The 21,028-nt window shown below is 40.5% G+C and overlaps 1 protein-coding gene across 4 annotated transcripts in view; it reads right to left on the minus strand.

Moving 5' to 3' along the window:
* RAB6A (RAB6A, member RAS oncogene family) overlaps positions 1–21,028 on the minus strand; it is a 98,519-nt gene that overhangs the window by 42,520 nt on the left and 34,971 nt on the right. For 2 of the 4 annotated variants that reach the window (XM_025355306.1, XM_025355307.1), the window contains exons 3-5: positions 13,452–13,505; positions 11,007–11,112; positions 8,472–8,583 (exon numbers count right to left, since the gene is read on the minus strand). In XM_025355306.1, the coding sequence (XP_025211091.1) occupies positions 8,472–8,583; positions 11,007–11,112; positions 13,452–13,505 (272 nt within the window). Of the gene's footprint in view, positions 1–8,471; positions 8,584–10,834; positions 10,941–11,006; positions 11,113–13,451; positions 13,506–21,028 lie in introns of all 4 variants that reach the window. The other 2 variants (XM_025355305.1, XM_025355308.1) reach the window with 2 other exon arrangements.

Consider the following 21,028-nt stretch of genomic DNA (forward strand, 5'->3'; position numbering starts at 1 on the left):
AATACAGACAATCATTTTGAAATAACAATATCCAACATCATCACCAATATGTTTACTAAAAACAGTTAAGATCTAGCCGAGTGTGGTGGCTCACACCTGTAATCCCAGCAAGGTGGGTGGATCATTTGAGGTCAGAGTTGAAGACTAGCCTGGCCAACATGGTAAAATCCCATCTCTAATAAAAATATGAAAATTAGCCGGGCGTGGCTGGGAAGAGGCTCACGCCTGTAATCCCAGCACTTTAGGAGGCCGGGGCGGGTAGATCACAAGGTCAGGAGATTGAGACCATCCTGACTAATATAGTGAAACCCCTTCTCTACTAAAAATACAAAAAATTAGCTGGGCGTTGTGGCAGGCGCCTGTAGTCCCAGCTACTCAGGAGGCTAAGGCAGGAGAATGGCTCGAACCTGGGAGGCGGAGCTTGCAGTGAGCCAACACTGCGCCATTGCACTCCAGCCTGGGTGACAGAGCGAGAGTCCATCTCAAAAAAAAAAAAAAAAAAAAGGAAATTAGCTGGGCATCCCTATAGTCCCAGCTACTCAGGAGGCTGAAGCAGGAGAATCACTTGAACCTAGGAGGCGGAGGTTGCAGTGAGCCGAGGTTGTGCTATTGCACTCCAGCCTGGGCGACAGAGTAAGACTCAGTCTCAAAAAAAAAAAAAGTTAATTTTTTTTTTTTTTTTTTTTTGAGACAAGGTCTTGCTCTGTTGCACACGAGTGCAGTAGCAGGATTGTAGCTCACTGTAACCTCGAACTCCTGGCCTCAAATGATCCTTCTGCCTCAGCTTCCTTTGGGAATAGAGGTGGTAAGCCACTATGCCCAGCCCATTTTCATTAAACTTATGATTTATCTTTCCTTTTTGGCCCTTATTTATAGTTTAATGGCTATACAGGTCCCAGTCCCTCATTTTGGCCACTCATGGGCCCACTAATTGGGACTCAAAGGCTTTCTGCTCAAAGGCATAGATGCACAGGAGTGCACTTCCACTACACATGCATTTACCACCTGGTATCTCTGAAGCAGTGGCTTCCCTTCAAACTCTGCGGACACCACCAGGACTTGAAAGATGGACATACAGCACAGTGGTGTGAGGGTTGTATCCTCTACCTCCACCATGCTCTGTCTCCAGGTCCCTCTGCAGCTTCTCCTAAAGTATTTGATGCTGAGCTCCACAGCAACAGTCCAGCTGGGATGGCAGCCCAGTAGAGTCCTCATTTTGTTTTGGGTAATGTGTATATACATCTGTATTTCTCTCTTAAGTAAACTGTACCATGTTACAGATGACTTCACCTTGCATTCACTTAGTCATATATCCTGAAGATTAACTCCATAGTAATATATACTTTCTTCGTTCCTTTTTGTACCTGTCTAGTACTCCTTTAAAAGGATGTTTGTAAGTTTGTCAAACCATTTTCCTTTTGTGGACATCTGGGTTGTTTACAGTCTTTAGATATTACAAATAGTGCTATAGGAAATAGACTTGTATATATGTCTTTTTGTACTCTTACCAATGTATCTTGAGGAGATTCCTAGAAGTGGGATTTCCAGGTCAAAGGCTAAACGTCTATGTTAGATATTGCCAAAAAGCAACTCTCTCTCCTCCATAGGAGTATTACCATTCTGCATTGCCTCAGCAATTCATGAGAGTAACTGTTTTCCTTATAGCCTTGCTAGCAGAGGACTTCAACAAACTTGGAATTCTGGCAGTCTGAATCTGAGGCAAAAATATTTCTCAGTGTAGTTTCAATCAGTACTTCAGTAAGAGCAAGACTGAGCTTCTTTTCAGATAATTAAGAGCTATGTTACTTTCTCCATAACTGTTCATATTTCTAGTCAATTTTTCTATAGTGATGTTTATCTTTACTTTTAGAGGCTTTTTATATATTTGGGATATTAGCCATTTTTGATACAATTTACAAATACTTTTCCCTAGTTTGCCATTTGCTTTGTTTATAATGTTTTATGTAATCAAACTTAACATTTTCCCTTATTTTGTGTCATAGCATTAGTATCATTAAGAACCAGAATTCAGTTAGTCCTTATTTTATTTTCACAATTAAATCTCTAATCCCTTCAGAATTTGTCCTAGTGTAATATGAGAACTTGATCCAATTTTATCTTTTTCTATACAGTTAACCAGTTACTCCAATCAATTTATTACATAGTTCATTTCCCCCAGTGATTTGAGGTACCACCTTCATACTTATTTTCTATATGAAACCGGGTCTGTTTCTAGCCTTTCTTTCTTTTTTATTTTTTTTGAGACAGAGTCTCACTCTGTCGGCCAGGCTGGAGTGCAGTACCATGATCTCAGCTCACTGCAACCTCTGCCTCCCAGGCTCAAGCAATTCTTTTGCCTCAGCCTCCCGAGTAGCTGGGATTACAGGCACGTGCCACCACGCCCAGCTAATTTTTGTATTTTTAGTAGAGATAGGGTTTCACCATGTTGGCCAGGCTGGTCTTGAACTCTTGACCTCAGGTAATCCGCCTGCCTTGGCCTTCCAAAGTGCTGGGATTATAGGCATAAGCCACCACGCCCGGTTCTTTCTAGCTTTTCTACTCTGTTCTACTTTTCTGTAACTATTCATGCAGCAAGACCACATTGCTTTAATTATAGAGGCTTTTTTTTTTTTTTTTTTGGACAGTCTCACTCTCACCCAGGCTAGAGTGCAATGACACGATCTCAGATCACTTACTTCCACCTCCTGGGGTCAAGTGATTCTCATGTCTCAGTCACCCAAGTAGCTGGGATTACAGGCATGTGCCACCTTGCCTGGCTAATTTTTATATTTTTAGTAGAGACAGGGTTTTTCTATGTTGGCCCAGGCTGGTCTCGAACTCCTGGCCTCAAGTGATCTGCCTGCCTCGGATTCCCAAAGTGCTGGGAGGTGTGAGCCACCACGCTGGCCAGATTTTTCTTTTACTATTATTAATATAAATAGGGTCATCTTGTTCATCTTATCTTATAACTTCAGAGGTAAGAGGGGCATTCTGTCTTGAACCTACTGTAGTGAGATTTTCAACCCCATCACTTCAGTGTGACTACCTGTCAACAACATTAATAACCTTCAAACTTCTAAATCCAATGGGTAATTCTCAGTCTTCATTTGGTTTGACCTTAAAGAGCATGTGGCATAGTTAATAACTGTCTTCTCCTTAAAACATTTATTTTCATTTGGCTTTCAGAACACTGTATCCACCTGGTTTTCCTCCTACTTTTGTGGCCAATTTCTCCTTCTTACTTGTTTCACCAGTTCCTCTTTACTTCCTTAACTTCTCAGTCAGTGGATCTTAACCAGGGGCAATCTGGGGAGAGAGTTTGGTTGTCACAACCTGGTTATGTGTGTGCTACCGGTATCTACTGGGAAGAAGCCAAGGATATTGCTAAATATCCTAAAATACCCTAAAATATCCTAAAACGCACAGGACAAGAATTACCTGGCCCAAAATGTCAATAGTGCCAAGACTGAAAGATCCTGTTTTAAATAAAAAATACCCTAAAATGTACTCCTTGGTCCTCTTCTCTAGCTACAATTACTCCCTTGCTGATCCCATACAGTCTCATGGTTTTAAATACCATCTATACGCTGATGACTCCCAAACATGTATCTACCCTGGACTGTTCCTCTGAAGCCCAGACACATATCATCCAACTGCGTATCTGACATCTTCACTAAGATTTCTAATGGCCATTCTAAACTTAACATGACCAAAACTCAGGTCATGTTCTCTCCTAAAACAGCTCTTTAGACAGTCGCTCTTATCTCAAGTTAACGACAGTCACCCAGGCCAAAAATCAGGTATCATCCTCAACTGCTCCTTCACTCACACTCCACATTCCACCCAACAGTATGTAATCCATCCACTGCATAAGTATATCCTGATAGCTCTATCTTCAAAATACATCTGAACTGAACCACTTATCACTGTATAAGCTATCACTGTCTTAGTCCAAGTCATAATTTCTTGCTTGGATGACAGACTGGATTAGCCTCCTTATTCGTCTTCTCACTCCCATTATTACCCCTTTAAATTCTTTTTTTTTTTTTGAGACAGAGTCTCACTCTGTCGCCCATGCTGGAGCGCAGTGGTGCAATCTCAGCTCACTGCCACCTCTGCCTCTTGGGTTCAAGCAATTCTTCTGCCTCAGCCTCCTGAGTAGCTGGGATTACAGGCACGTGCCACCATGACAGGCTAATTTTTGTATTTTTAGCAGAGATGGGGTTTCACCATATTGGCCAGGTTGGTCTTGAACTCCTGACCTCAAGTGATCTGCCCGCCTCTGCTTCCCAAAGTGCTGGGATTATAGACGCGAGCTACCGTGCCAGCCTACCTCTTTAATTTTAATAGAACAGTGATCCATGAAAAGTTATTCCTCTACTCAAACCCTCTAATCTCATTAAGAGTGAGCCCTCACTTTGCTGTACATGATCTGGCCTTCATTTGATCTGTTTGTTTGTTTGCCTTATTGCCTACTACTCTCCATCATCATCTTTTTTCTTTTTTTTTTTTGAGATGGAGTCTCACTCTGCCGCCCAGGCTGGAGTGCAATGGCGTAGATCTCAGCTCACTGCAACTTCCGCCTCCCGGGTTCAACCGATTCTCCTGCCTCAGCCTCCTGAGTAGCTGGGATTACAGGCACACACCACCACACCCGGCTAATTTTTGTATTTTTAGTAGAGATGGGGTTTCACTATGTTGGCCAGGCTGGTCTCCAATTCCTGACCTCAAGTGATCTGCCCACTTTGACCTCCCAAAGTGCTGGGATTACAGGTGTGAGTCACCATGCCCAGCCTGCCATCTGTTTTAAAATAGAAAAGATATCGTGTTATACACACTGATCAAGTGCTTTTCTAAGCTTCATGTGTTAGAAATATGTTAAAACATCAGTAAATTTCTGTCATTCTTTTTAATAGCTACAAAGTATTCCACTTACAAAATACTATTTATATCTCCAATCTACTGCTGCTGGATATCTAGATTGCTTTCAATTTTTCAGTATTATAAATAATGTTGCAAGAAACATTCTTGTATGGTCACCTTTTCACATTTCTGTGGGCCCATCTGTGGGATACCGGGTCAGTAACATTATTTTAAATTCTAGTATCATCCAATTGTTTCCCCCCAAAATTGTTTATAGTTACATTTTCAGTGCATGAGAGTTCCTGTTTATTCAAACTCTTGAAAATACTGTGGATTTAAATCTTCTGAATCATGGTCGATCTAACAGGTAAATATGCTCTTTATGTATTCAAACTTATCAATCTTTCCCTTTATGACTTCAGGATTTCATGTCATGCTTATAAAAGGCCAAATATAAAGATGCTTTAAAAAATTAAGCCTTTTACCCATTTGAAAATCATTTTGGTAGAATGAACAAGCTCTAATTGTTTTAAATGTGAACAGTTGAGAGATGATAGTCTGGTAAAGATTACCAAGAAAGATGGTAATTTCAAAGCAACTGACAAATGTTACCTTAAAGAAAAATTATTATAGTTTTAGGTAGGGCATGGTGGCTAATGCCTGTAATCTCAACACTTTGGGAAGCCGAGGTGGGTGGATCACCTGAGGTCAGGAGTTTGAGACCATCCTGGCCAACATGGTGAAACCCTGTCACTACTAAAAAATACAAAAATTAGCCAGGTGTGGTGGCGAGCTCTTGTAATTCCAGCTACTTGGGAGGCTGAGGCAGGAGACTCGCTTGAGCCTAGGAGACTGAGATTGGAATGAGCCAAGATTGTACTCCAGCCTGAGCGACAAGAGCGAAACTCCATTTCAAAACACACACACACACACACACACACATATATATAAAATTTGGTAAGTTTCTACCATTTGTGCACTCAACTGAAATTTTTTTTTTTTTTTTTTGAGACGGAGTCTCGCTCTGTCGCCCAGGCTGGAGTGCAGTGGCCGGATCTCAGCTCACTGCAAGCTCCGCCTCCTGGGTTCACGCCATTCTCCTGCCTCAGCCTCCCGAGTAGCTGGGACTACAGGCACCCGCCACCTCGCCCGGCTAGTTTTTTGTATTTTTAGTAGAGACGGGGTTTCACCGGGTTAGCCAGGATGGTCTCGATCTCCTGACCTCGTAATCCGCCCGTCTCGGCCTCCCAAAGTGCTGGGATTACAGGCTTGAGCCACTGCGCCCGGCCTCAACTGAAATATTAAGCAATAAGAAAACTAATCCTTATAAGCATCCTCCTCAGATGACTCTGGCTATAAAAGGAAACAATTCAGATACACAATTTTCCTATTTAAAAATGAAGAGGCCAGGCACGGTGGCTCACGCCCGTAATCCCAGCACTTTGGAAGGCCAAGGCGGGTGGATCACAAGGTCAGGAGTTCAAGACCAACCTGGCCAACAGAGTGAAACCTCGTCTCTACTAAAAATACAAAAAACTAGCCGGGCATGGTGGTAGGCGCCAGTAATCCCAGCTACTTGGGAGGCTGAGGCAGGAGAATCGCTTGAACCTGGGAGGCAGAGGTTGCAGTGAGCCGAGATCGCGCCATTGCACTCCAGCCCAGGTCACAATGCGAGACTCCAACTCAAAAATAAACAAGTAAAATGAAGGTTCCGGCAGGGCACGGTGGCTTACGCCTGTAATCCGGGTACTTTGGGAGGCTGAGGCAGGTGGATCACGAGGTCAGGAGTTCAAGACCAGCCTGGCCAACATGGTGAAATCTCGTCTCTACTAAAAATACAAAAATTTGCAGGACGCAGTGGCAGGTGCCTGTAATCCCAGCTACTCAGGAGGCTGAGGCAGAAGAATTGCTTGAACCTGGTGAGGCGGAGGTTGCAATGAGCTGAGATCACACCACTGCATTCCAGCCTGGGTGACAGAGTGAGACTCCATCTCCCCCCACAAAAAAAAAAAAAAAAGGTACCTACGAAGTCTCTAGAGTGAAGAAAAATAAAATAGTGAAAATTTCCTTTATAGCAATTCATGTCCAAAAAAGATTTTTATAAAGAAAAGATGAAATCACTTTGAATTTACTTTTAAATTAAGAAAGACTTTTTTGCAACTGTACTACCTTTTTTTTTTTTTGAGACAGAGTCTCACTCTGTTGCCCAGGCTGGAGTACAGTGGCACGATTTCAGCTCACTGCAACCTCCGGCCCCCGGGTTCAAGTGATTCTCCTGCCTCAGCCTCCCGAGTAGCTGGGATTACAGGTGCCTGCCACAGCACCTAGCTAAATTTGTATTTTTAGTAGAGACAGGGTTTCACCATCTTGGCCAGGCTGGTCTTGAACTCCTGACCTCGTGATCCACCCTCCTTGGTCTCCCAAAGTGCTGGGATTACAGTTGTGAGCCACTGCACCTGGCCTGTACTACCAATTCTAATTGAGGTGCCATGGGCAGAAATGGGCTTCACATCTCCACAAGTCTTTTAACACTGGCTTTCTTTGCAACATTTGAATTAATATCACAAGTTCATTACCCGAATTTCAATATCCATCTCATGAATAAACAAATAATAAACAGTAAAAGCTCTTACTATTAAGTAGTATGGTCAAAACTATTTAAAGCAGAAAGAGTATGCAGTAAATCGCTTAAGAATGCTGAAAGCAAGGCTGGGCACGGTGGCTCAAGCCTGTAATCCCAGCACTTTGGGAGGCCGAGACGGGTGGATCACGAGGTCAGGAGATCGAGACCATCCTGGCTAACCCGGTGAAACCCCGTCTCTACTAAAAAATACAAAAAACTAGCTGGGCGAGGTGGCGGGTGCCTGTAGTCCCAGCTACTCGGGAGGCTGAGGCAGGAGAATGGCGTGAACCCGGGAGGCGGAGCTTGCAGTGAGCAGAGATCACGCCACTGCGCTCCAGCCTGAGTGACAGAGTGAGACTCCGTCTCAAAAAAAAAAAAAAAGAATGCTGAAAGCAAATATTCAAGCCATGGGTTCTACAGTGAATGTTAATATATTTTGCATCCTGTGACTTGAATATTGCTTTGCTCATTTGACTAAGGTATCACAATCAAGCTATTCAGTGCAACTACACAGTCTGGCTCAACCACACAATTAGAAAACAACAATCAAAAAACAAAAACCCACACCACTGAATTATAATGAATGTTTATAAGAAGACTACTAAGAAAAGAGTGTACATTTAATCATTATGAATAATTTTTAAAGATAAGGTTTTTCCAAACTGGTTTGCTCTTTAACAAAACAATATTCATGCTTATGAGATCTAAAAAATGCAAAATATTTACTGGCTTCAAGTCTAAACAAACTTGCACAAGAGTTATTTACACGTGAGCTTAAACAAAATAAAATTCATTTTCCCTTAAGGACTAGGTGTTTAATATTTACATTTATATTTGAGGTTCCCATGCTAAAGAAAAGCAGGGGAGGACACAAACTTAAGGATTAAGCATGTCTCCTTTCACAACAAATTTTCAGTGAACAAAAACAAAAGGCTGTATAACACAGAAATCAAACATTACACACACACATAAAATAACTCCATACCTCTTGTCAGCAAGATCTGTTTTATTTCCTACTAGCATGATGATAACATCACTTCCTCTTTCTGTTCTGACATCATCAATCCACTTTGTAGTTTGCTGGAATGAGTTAACATCTGGTATAGGAGGGTAGACAGATTAGTGTTGCTGAAAAATGCCTCCCCAGGTGGTGGGCACCTCCCTCCAAAAAAGCCCTGGAAGTTGGAAGGGGGCTGGCACATTAGTACCCCACTTATAATGTGCCTGCAACATAACTCCATTTTATCTGATTACAACTGTCAGCAATTTAAACAAATTACAAGAATAAAATCTTCAAGGTTCCTTTTAGAGTAGTTTAAAATTTTTTTGAATATGACCAAGTGAGTGCAATGTAGTATTTAATTTAAAAAAAAAAAAACTTTTTGAAATATAAGGACAGCTATGGCAGATAATATGGTGTCACATTGCCACAATGCTTTTTTTTTTATCACTTACACATACCAAACATAACAAAGAAAGCATTTTCAAAAGTATGTCAGCCAGTAAGTCCCAACACATCCAGAAAATTTGTAAAGCCTTTCAATAGCTTTCAACACCACTGTTGGCACAGCTTCCTCAGTTTGTGATCACTTTAACCTAAAATTTATTTGTTTAATGCACCAGAAACGCCTGTAACAAAATTTATCTCTTCTAGTGTTGGATTCTAAGTAGAGTACTTCAACATTTATTATAGCAGCTAAAGAAAACAATATACTAATATTTGAATCACATTTGTGGATTAAAAAAAACGTAAGGTTTCACTTGCTGTGGTTAAAGTAAGCACAAACATTTTAAAGCTACAAAACGTGTCAATGCACAATATGAACATACTTCTTTTTTTTAAACAAACAGCAACCCAAAGTAAAGGTGCAAAAGAAGAAAGATTGCATATAGCACCTATTTCAAAAAAAAAAAATCCTTGAACGCAATCTTCTAATTTTGCCAGCACAATTATTCATTATTAGATATGATTCCTGATTGAGATATGCAAAAATGTATAGTAACAGTTTTATTAGTCCAAATGAATAGTTCCTTTGTCTATGTAAGTTTTTTTTAGCCCACGATACTGCATCTGTGTAGTGTGGTACACATTTTTTAAAAATCTAAAAAGAAAGTCCCAGATACTGGGCTGGGCACAATGGTTCATGCCTGTAATCCTAGCACTTTGGTTTTTGTTGTTGTTGTTGCTGAGATGGAGTTTTGCTCTTGTTGCCCAGGCTGGAGTGCAATGGCACGATCTCAGCTCACTGCAACCTCTGACTCCCAGGTTCAAGAGATTTTCCTGCCCCCGTCTCTCAAGTTGCTGCGATTACAGGCATGCGCCACCACATCTGGCTATTTTTGCATTTTCAGTAGAGATGGAGTTCCATCATGTTGGTCAGGCTGGTCTCAAACTGCTGACTTCAGGTGATCCACCTGCCTTGGCCGCCCAAAATGTGAGGATTTCCAGCGTAAGCCACTGTGCCTGGCCTAATCCTAGCACTTTGGAAGGCTGAGGCAGGAGGATCACTTGAGCCCAGGAGTTCAAGACCCTGGTTTTCCTATAAATTATGAACCACTATATGGAATAATGTTTAATATTGCCTAATATATGTCATAAACCAATTTACAAAGGCAATTTCAATCAGAAAGCATTTTACTGTCAGTCACCAATGCTTCATGGAAAATTTACAGTCACTTAAAGGCCACAGGCATTATTCAATCTTTAGAAAAAAGAAAGACTACTGGTTGTTTCACCTCCTATTTAAAATTTTTTTCTTGGAGAGAAATGAAAGTGTAATTTGTTAGCAACAAAGTAAATAAATCAGTCACAGAACCAAAATATGATTCAAATAAAAAAGATTAATAGAAAACTGTACATTATGTTTTCTCTGTCTTCCTCTACAGAGACAGAATGGCTGGAAGGGGAAAGCAGAGAAAAGCTGGCTAGCAGAAGCTTGTAATAGCCTCAATAGAAAGCTTGGAGAATTTGGAAAACTTGGCAAGAGACTTAAACACAGATTATTTTATTTTAGAGAAATCTGAGATCAAATTAAATTAAAAGGAGACATTCCTCCAACTATAATTATGGTATGGTTTAGGAATAACAGGATACTAAGAAACCCTTGAAAAGGATTCACAATTGGACCCAAAAGAAAATTTCTGGGGCAAAAAACCTGGCACAGTTAGATATAAAGCATACTGGTATAAACACCAAAGCAAATATTTCTGACCTGGCTGATATGTGATTTACTACGATAAAACTTATTTTTACATGCCAGTAAGGAAAACAAGCACAAGACAAGAACATGCATGCAGCTAAGCTAAAGGTTGAAAGAAGATTAGAAATGCATAATTCCCTCCACTCACTTGTGATATCATAAACAACAACTGCCACAGTGGAGTCACGAATGTAGCTAGGAATCAAGCTCCTGAACCGCTCTTGACCTGCTGTGTCCCATAATTGCAATCGTACCTAACAACAAAATCAGTCAAACAAGCAAGAAAAATAAGAAAGGTCAACCCGTTGCAATATACCTACTTGTGATATCGTAAACTACTACAGCTGCAGCAGAATCACGGATGTAACTGGGAATGAGGCTACGGAAACGTTCCTGACCCGCAGTATCCCACAGCTGAAGCCTGATCTGTGAGATGGGAAAAAATAAATAAAAAAAAAAAAACAAACGAAACTAATACTAAAAAGAAAAAAAAAATGTTTTTTTAAAAGGGAGAGGGTGGGAAGGAAGTAGAAAGAAGACTCATGCAAGAGGTTGCAGGGAGTGAGGAATGAAAATAATACAAAACTCCTTTTTCAAAAGGGAGAGATATTAAAATTTTGCGTACTCCGAAGGTAAATGACTGGAAAATGCCACTGGGAAAGGTTTCACAGAATCAGAAATATGGCTTCCCTTTTTCCCTACCTAAAACCTATTTTAATCCCTATGCCTTCCAGGGTCAAAAAGTAGACTGTTGATGGTTAAACAGAGCAAAAAACAAACAAACAAACAAAAAACTAAGGTAAATGTCAATGAAAGGAACAGCCTAAGCTATCAGAGTAAAGGAATTAATGCTTCTTTGAAAGCTTCTCTTAAGCTAAAACGTGTCTCTTTCCTATTGGGTCTAGAATACTTTAAAACTGGGTCTTTAACTACTGTGCTTGTATTTGTCCCATACATTTCTCCCCAGAACACGTGTGTGTGTGTGTAATGTAACAAAAAGGAGGAAGACCTTTTTGCAGCCCTACATAAAAATTTATCTACTACCTCATATCTATATTACAGGCGCGAGCGTGTGTGTGTCTAATGTAACAAAAAGGAGGGCCAGGCACAGTGGCTCACGCCTGTAATCCCAGCACTTTGGGAGGCCGAGGCGGGTGGATCACGAGGTCAAGAGATCGAGACCATCCTGGCCAACATGGTGAAACCCTGTCTCTATTAAAAATATAAAAATGAGCTGGGTGTGGTGGCGGGCACCTGTAGTCCCAGCTACCCGGGAGGCTGAGGCAGGAGAATGGCTTGAACCCGGGAGGCGGAGCTTGCAGTGAGCCGAGATCACAACATTGCACTCCAGCCTGGGCAACAGAGCGAGACGCCATCTCAGAAAAACAAAAAAAAAGGAGGAATACCTTTTTGCAGACCTACATAAAAATTTATTTACGTACTATCTCCTATCTATATTACAAGAAGAAAAGCCTGAAAACAAGCATCAAGTTCTTGCATCATGACAGAAAGTCGTTTCCAAGCTTTCAATTTTTTTTTTTTTTTTTTTTTGAGACAGAATCTCATTCTTGTTGCTCAGGCCGGAGTGCAGTGCTGTGAACTCGGCTCACTGCAACCTCCGCCTCCCGGGTTCAAACGATTCTCCTGCCTCAGCCTCCCGAGTAGCTAGGATTGTAGACACCCACCACCACGTCCGGCTAATTTTTGTACTTTTAGAAGAGATGGGGTTTCACCACGTTGGCCAGGTTAGTCTCGAACTCCTGACCTCAGGTGATTCGCCCACCTCGGCCTCCCAAAGTGCTGGGATTACAGGCGTGAGCCACTGCACCCGGCTGCTTACAAATTTTAAGAAATGACATGCTATATATTAAAACATAAAAGAGAATATTCAGGAAAAAAAAAAAACACATAAGAAATAACACTGGAAATAAAATGATGTTTTTGGGTGCAGGTCTCAAAATACTGCATTTAAGATATTCACTATTTAGGTGACAAGAATCTCTTCAAGGGGTAGTGGGCTAGAATACAGATTTTACACTGTATTTAAAGAAAACATTCCAAAGGACGAAAGACAAGAAATCCAACAAATAAATACACATTACTTTTTTTTTTTTTTTTGCAACGGAGTTTCACTCTTGCTGCCCAGGCTACAGTGCAATAGCACAATCTCGGCTCACTGCAACCTCCGCCTCCTGGGTTCAAGTGATTCTCCTGCCTCAGCCTCCCGAGTAGCTGGGATTATAGGCGCCTGCCACCACGCCTGGCTAATTTTTTGTATTTTTAACCGAGACGGGGTTTCATCATGTTGGCCAAGCTGGTCTCAAACTCCTGACCTCAGGTGATCCACCTGCCCCAGCCTCCCAAAGTGCCTGGATTACAGGTGTGAGCCACTGCACCCAGCTCACATTATTTCTTTTTAGTCAGTCACTTTGACATGCATCCTATCCTGACAAAAAAATACTGAAGTTCACAAATTGAAATCTTATTGAATGCCTCAAGAGTGGTATTTAGAAGGTCTTTAGCAGCTTTAATTTCTTCATAAAAATTCTCCTTTAATTCTCTGTAAAGTTCTTTGTTTTCATTTTTCCAAATCAAGATAACTGCCAAGTACTACTCACTCAGTAATAAGAGTTTTTCTCAACAACTGTAAACTCTCTTTGGTAACTCTGCTAAGTACTTCTTATGGTGACAATCATTGATTATTTTGATCGCAGTTTTCTAACCTGGAATGTTGCAGAAAATTGCACACTGAAAATATTACTCACTGTTCGATCCTCCAAGTACATAGTTTTTGATAAAAAGTCAATGCCAATTGTTGCCTGTAAAACAAAACAAAGAAGTTAACAAATAATAACCATTTAATGGTGGCCAGCAGTTTAGGATTCAAATGGGATTCATTAATTGTGGAAGAAATAATGAATAAACAAACCAATACAACATAGCCAATTAAGGACAAACAAAACTTCCAGTGATAACAGTTTCCACGTATTCAGCACTTGCTTAATATTAGAGACTGTTTTAAGCCTTTTACATGATCATCTCTAATCTTTATACATTCCTGCCAGGTAGCTTATTCTCATCCCTATTTTTCTCATTTTACAAATAATAAGATAATGGCAACTTTGGTTTAAATATTTGTATTTGAACTTTAGTTTGAATATCTGATTGCTCCCCACTCAGAATGGTGCGTATCTGCCCCAAGAGCAGTTTTATAAAATATTGTTGATATAAACAACTATCTGCTGTCATGACCTCCTACATAGTGGTTTGTCAACTGTCCTGATGACATAGAAAGCCAGAGACTCACAAACATCGTAACTTTCCATAAGACACATGATTTTTCCAATATAAAATAAAAGTCATTAGGTAAGGAAAACAGGTTTTACTGTGTACCACACAATGATAGGTTCCTTCTGTGGTGAAAACACATGTAAAATTCTATTGCCTGGCTGCTATTTTCCCTATCAAGAGAAAATGGTGAAATAATAAGAGAATAGAAAGAAGGCAGACTAGAAAAAAGAGGGAAAAAAAAGTATACAAGTTAAAAAAGAGGCCAAAATTAATTAGGGGAGATAAATAAAAAGAATGGAAGAAAGACAAATGACCCCAGAAAGAGGATGTTGATATGGACTCTATTTTAGAAATTTAATCACCTCATTAATAAACATTTGTGTGCACATATACTATGTATGTGTGTGTGGGTACATACATACTTTTTCCCTAAATATCTTTGTGCCATATTCCTTAAAACAGAAACTAGTTGAGTCTGTGCATTTAAAATATGAATCACTAAGAATTTTAAGTTCCTAAAAAACAATAAAAAACTAGATCAGAAAAGTGGTCCATCCAGTTGGGGATTTTATTTCTGTTGGCAGAAAAATAGAATTCTGTGTGTGTCATAGCTGAGTTCTCATGAGATCTGATGGTTTTATAAAAGGATTTCCCCTCTCTTTGTTCTGTGCTTCTCCTTGCTGCTGCCATGTGAAGAAAGACGTTTGCTTCCCCTTCTGCCATGATTGTAAGCTTCCTGAGGCCTCCCCAACCTCGCAGAACTATAAGTCTATTAAACCTCTTTCCTTTACAAATTACACAGTCTCGGGTATCTCTTCATTAGCAGCGTGAGAACTAATACATGTGTCTCCTTTAATTTCTCCTGGCAGTGTTTTGTATAGTCTTATGCTGTTTGTTAAATTTGTTCCTAAGTATTTTATTCTTTTCTGAAGCTTCCGCAAATAAAATTTAAATAAAATTTTTCTTTTTCTTTCTTTTTTTTTTTGGAGACAAGGTCTCACACTCTGTTGCCCAAGCTGGTATACAGGGGTGTAATTTTGGCTCAGTGAAGCCTCAACCCCCTGAACCAAGCGATCCTCTCAAGTAGATGGGACTACAGGTGCACACCACCACGCCCCACTAATTTCTGTATTTTTTTGCAGAGACAGGGTTTTGCCATGTTGTCCAGGCTAATCTGCAACTCCTAGGTTCAAGAGATCTTCCCCATCTGGCCTTCCAACATGCTGGGATTGTAGGCATGAGCCACTGCGCCCCACCTAAAGATAGTATCTTTATATGACAAACCAATGTAATGTTGGTAAGTCTTTACACATTTTTACATATATTCAAGAATGAAAGGTATAGTAAATTATATAAATTAATTATCTACTAAGTGCCAATTTATACACATTGCCTCATTTAGTTCTCATTTATTCGTTCATCCATTATTTATTTAGAGAGAGTCTCACTCAGTTGCCTAGGCTGGAGTGCAATGGCGTGATCTCAGCTCACCGCAATTTCTGCCTCCTGGGTTTGAGCAATTCTAGTGCCTCAGCCTCTCAAGTAGCTGGGATTACAGGCATTCACCACCAAGCCCTGTTAATTTTTTTTTTTTTTTTTTTTTTTGAGACAGAGTCTTGCTCTCTCACCCAGGCTGGAGTGCAGTGGCGCCATCTCGGCTCGTTGCAAGCTCCTCCTCCCGGGTTCATGCCATTCTCCTGCCTCAGCCTCCCAAGTAGCTGGGACTACAGGCGTGTGCCACCACGCCTGGCTAATTTTTTGTATATTTAGTAGAGATGGGGTTTCACCGTGTTAACCAGGATGGTCTTGATCTCCTGACCTGATCCACCCGCCTTGGCCTTCCAAAGTGCAGGGATTACAGGCGTGAGCCACAGCGCTCGGCCAAATTTTTGTATTTTTAGTAGAGATGGGGTTTTGCCATGTTAGCCAGACTGGTCTCAAACTCCTGGCCTCAAGTGATCCCCCCACCTCGGCCTCCCAAAATGCTGGGATTACAGGCATGAGCCAATGCACCCAGCTTGCTCATCAAATATTTATTAAGCATGTACTTGCAAACACTGTGTAAAGTACTAGAGATAGAGTGATGAACAAACATGCAGTTGGTCTCTACTCAAATTAGCACACATTTAAAAATCATGTAAACTTGTCTACATTCATTAGAAATATTTATTGAACTCTATTCCTTCCTAATACTGGGGGGAAAAAAAGAAAGATTTTATTTATTTACTTATTTATTTATTTTTATTTTTATTTTTTTGAGTGACAGACTCTTGCTCTGTCACCCAGGCTGGAGTGCAGTGTGGTGATCTTGGCTCACTGCAACCTCCCCCTCCTAGGTTCAAGCGATTCTCCTGCCTCAGCTTCCCAAGAAGCTGGGACTACAGATGTGCACCACCACACCCAGCTAATATTTGTATTTTTTAGTAGAGACGGGGTTTCACTATATGTTGGCCAGGCTGGTCTCGAACTCCTGACCTCAAGTGATCCACCCACTTCGGCCTCCCAAAGTGCTGGGATTACAGCCGTGAGCCACTGCGCCTGGCAGAAAGAAATATTTATTGATTGCCTACTAGTCACCATCATTAGGAGCTAAGAATCCTGTGGTAAAAGAATAAAAAGCAGACAAGAATCTATGCACAGAGGTTACAGTCTGCTAAGACAGACAAACAATAAGCTAATTAAGTAAAATAGTATGTTAGAGAGTAGCAAAAGAGAAAAAAAACAGGAAAAGGACAATAGAAAATATTATGGTATGGTGTCGATATTTTTAGACAGGATACTCAATAAAGGCTAAGAAAATGACTCTCACCACTCCTACTCACATATCTATATACTGCAAACCAGTACCCTGCATTTCAATATATGAGATTTGGTTTTTTCAGTTACATAAATAAAACACCACAAACTTTATGTATGTCAATTCCTGTACAGTAAATATCTCTAACAAATAGGTTTTTAAAGAAAAAATTGAACTGTTTCTCAAATTCCATATAAACACTTATGCATTTCTCATTCACTCTGACTTAACATGGGATTACTGCATATAGGCTGCAGAAAGTTCACACTCAAGAACAGCTATGTAAAGCATGTAAAACAACAGCAATTCAAAAGGTGATTTCAAAAGCAAAGAAAAAGATATCCCACTGAACACTTCATTTTCTCTTCCATGACAAAAACATTCACTTGAGAATATATTAATTTGAACATCAAAGTACATTTGCTAATATACATAGGCAACATCACAAAGTTGACTAAAAGTAAATTTTGTAATATATAAGTCAAGAACAGTTCTCTCTTCCTCCTCTGAAAATAGCAAACTGTGACTTACAAATTATGCAGCTAGGTAGTACTATAAAGGCCACAATCATTATCATGCTAAGATCATGTTTTCCTAAATGTATTTCTTTATAGCACTTTTGACTAGATTAATAAATTGTTTGATTAACTGTTAATTATCCAACTTCTCCCCACTAGAAGTTCCATGAGAGTAAGGTTGGTATGTTTGTTCACTGCAGTATGCTATATACCCAGGATGCAGAATAGTGCCTGGTACATAACAAAAACTCCAGGAAATAAAGAACAATGAAAGTGTTGAGAATGACAAATGCCAGAGAAGATAAGATTTAGCACAGTTAGGGACTGGCTTTTGATAGGAAGAGGGCATTTACTACAGTATAATGGAATGAAAGAGGATTGGTATAAATACTGTTACATATACACAGATGATGTGGTAAGAAAAATAAAAAAGGGCATTCCTGCCTTATACTTCCCATTTGTTTAAGAAGCAAGGTCTTCAAAGTAAGGGTCGAAGAAGAGTGGTAAAAGTGGTAAAGTTCGAGTTTGAGGAGTATAGAGTTAGTATGAAATAGTTACTCCAAAGAGTGCTTGGTAAACTGATAACGTAGTTGACACTAGCAACATTAATGTATTTAAGAACCAATGAGGAGAAATGAGATGACTGGGTTCATAACACGAATTTTGCCAGGCATATGTGATTGAACCAAAGAGAAGTGTATTGGTCTGTTTTCACGCTGCTGATAAAGACATACCCGAGACTGTGTAATTTATAAAGAAAAGGAAGTTTAACGGACTTGCAGTTCCACATGGCTGGGGAGGCCTCACAATCACAGTGGAAGGCGAAAGGTTCTTACGTGGAGGCAGCAACAGAGAATGAGAGCCAAGTGAAAAGGGTTTCCTTTTATGAAACCATCAGATCTTGTGAGACTTATTCATTACCATGAGAACAGTATGCCGGAAACTACCCCCAATGATTCAATATCTTCTACTGGATCCCTCCCACAACGTGTGGGAATTATGGGAGTTACAATTCAAGATGAGATTTGGGTGGGGACATAGCCAAACCATATCGAGGCTAGAAAGTTAAAGAATTTCCCATGGAGTCTAAGCTAAAAAAGGAGAAAGGTAAGACAGAAGACACAGGACCAGATATTTAAAAACAACATAGAAGGGCTGGGCGTGGTGGCTCATGCCTATACATCCAGCACTTTAGGAGTCCGAGGCAGCCGGACTGCTTGAGCTCAGGAGTTTGTCATCAGTCTGGGCAACATGGCAAGAACCTGTCTCTACTAAAAATACAAAAAAGGCCGGGCACGGTGGCTCACACCTGTAATCCCAGGCCGAGGTAGGCAGATCACAAGATCAGGAGTTTGAGACCAGCCTGGCCAATATGGTGAAACCCCACCTCTACTAAAAATACAAAAATTAGCCAGGTGTGGTGATGCGCACATGTAGTCCCAGCTACTTGGGAGGCTGAGGCAGGAGAATCGCTTGAACCCAGGAGGCAGAGGTTGCAGTAAGCCAAGACTGTGCCACTACACTCTCACCTGGGCGACAGAGCAAGACTCCATGTCAAAAAAAAAAAAAAAAAAAAAAAGGCCGGGCACAGTGGCTCACACCTATAATCCCAGCACTTTGGGAGGCTGAGGCAGGTGGATCACAAGGTCAGGAGACCAAGACCATCCTGGCTAGCACAGTGAAACCCTATCTCTATTAAAAATACAAAAAATTAGCCGGGCATGGTGGTGGGCGCCTGTTGTCCCAGCTACGTAGGAAGCTGAGACAGGGGAATGGCATGAACCTGGGAGGCAGAGCTTGCAGTGAGCCGAGATCGTGCCACTGCACTCCAGCCCGGGTGGCAGAGTGAGACTCCGTCTCAAAAAAAAAAAAAGAAAACAAAAAGGCATAGTGGTGCACACCTGTAGTCCCAGCTACTCAGGAGGCTGAGGTGGGAGGATCACTTGAGCCTGGGGGGACGGAGGCTGCAGTGAGCCAAGATCACACCACTGCACTCCAGCCTGGGTGGCAGAGTGAAACCTTGTCTTTAAAAAAAAAAAAATAGCCCAGCACTTTGGGAGGCCAAGATGGGCGGATCACGAGGTCAGGAGATCGAGACCATCCTGGCTAACACGGTGAAACCCCGTTTCTACTAAAAATACAAAAAACTAGCTGGGCGAGGTGGTGGGCGCCTATAGTCCCAGCTACTTGGGAGGCTGAGGCAGGAGAATGGCGTAAACCCGGAAGGCGGAGCTTGCAGTGAGCTGAGATCCGGCCACTGCACTCCAGCCTGGGCGACAGAGCCAGACTCCGTCTCAAAAAAAAAAAAAAAAGAAGAAAAATTAAAATAAAAATAACATGGAGGAATTAGTGGGTTGAAGGTTTTGATGTGAACCACTGGAATAGAAACCATTATAGTAAAAGTACCTGAATTTAAAAATTGGAAGGATACAAGATTGTGGTCTGAGAAGAGAATACATGATTTCTAGAGAAGGTTTGAGATTATGGAAAAGTACAGGAGGCTAGTAGACTGCCTATGTGAACATTATAGTTGTCTAAAATGCCGACAGGTTATAATGAAGATGAGAACTATGAAAACAAGTGCTATTCAAAGAAAGAAATAAAACAATCAATGTTGTTCTCAATGGTAAATGGTAATAATCACAAAACAACAGAGCTTGTGGCCAGGCGTGGTGGCTCATTCCTATAATCCCAGCACTTTGGGAGGCTGAGGCAGAAGGATCTCTTGAGCCTGGGTTGAAGACCTAGGCTAGATGGCAAAAACCCATCTGCACAATAAAAATTTTTCTTAATTAGCTGGGAGTGGTGGTGTGTACCTGTAGTCCCAGCTACTTAGGAGGCTGAGGCAGGAGAATCCCGTTAGCTCAAGAATTCAAGGTGGCAATGAGCTATGATCATGTCACTGCGCTCCAGCCTGGGCAAAAGAGCAATACTCCATCTCTTAAAAACAAACAAAAAAAAGAATAGTTTTTTTTTCCCCCAAAAAAGAATGCAGTCACCATCCATAGGGATTATGATTCTCACTTTACGGATGTGAAAATATGGATTCCGAAAAATTTAATAATTGATCCAAACCCATCCAACTACTAAATGGTAGAACTAAGACATAAATAAAGGTGCTTCCAACTCTAAGGCTCATTACATAGCTTTCCTAGAAAAGAAATACCCGTGTGTTCATTTTTCAGGAAGATTCAATTCAGAAGCCATATTCCTGAAATAAATACTTCAAAAGAGGAAAAATACATACTAAGAGGATTCAGATTTTAAGATTACCCTAAAAGCTTTCTCAAAAATAAAAATGGTTTGATAATAATCAAGACAGCAGCAGTTAATGAGTGACAGCCTTAATTAGATTAACATTTGCTATATTACAAAGTAATTGAAATCGTTTTTTTCCTTAATCTATAAATGATGAGAAATGAAATCAAGTTTTTATGCTAACTACATTATAATACATATAAAATGGATAAGTAGATTAAGAGTAACCTGTTTTCTTTTTTTAACTTAAATTTTTGTTAGTTCATTTAATAAGGCAATTTGAATCTATGCTCCCCAATTGTTTAAAAAAAATCTTTTCAAAGAGTTAATATGGTAAAAGATTTACAATGTGCTGAGTGCCTCAAAGTACTTGCTCTTAAGATTACTAATTTATTCCTTTTAGTTTGTTTGTTCTTTGATTTTTTGTACTGAAGCTGGGTAGGTTGTGAGGGCAGACATCCTTACTTGTTCCTGATCT

The sequence above is a fragment of the Theropithecus gelada genome, chromosome 14 (assembly GCF_003255815.1).
Source record: "Theropithecus gelada isolate Dixy chromosome 14, Tgel_1.0, whole genome shotgun sequence".
Taxonomy (NCBI): domain Eukaryota; kingdom Metazoa; phylum Chordata; class Mammalia; order Primates; family Cercopithecidae; genus Theropithecus; species Theropithecus gelada.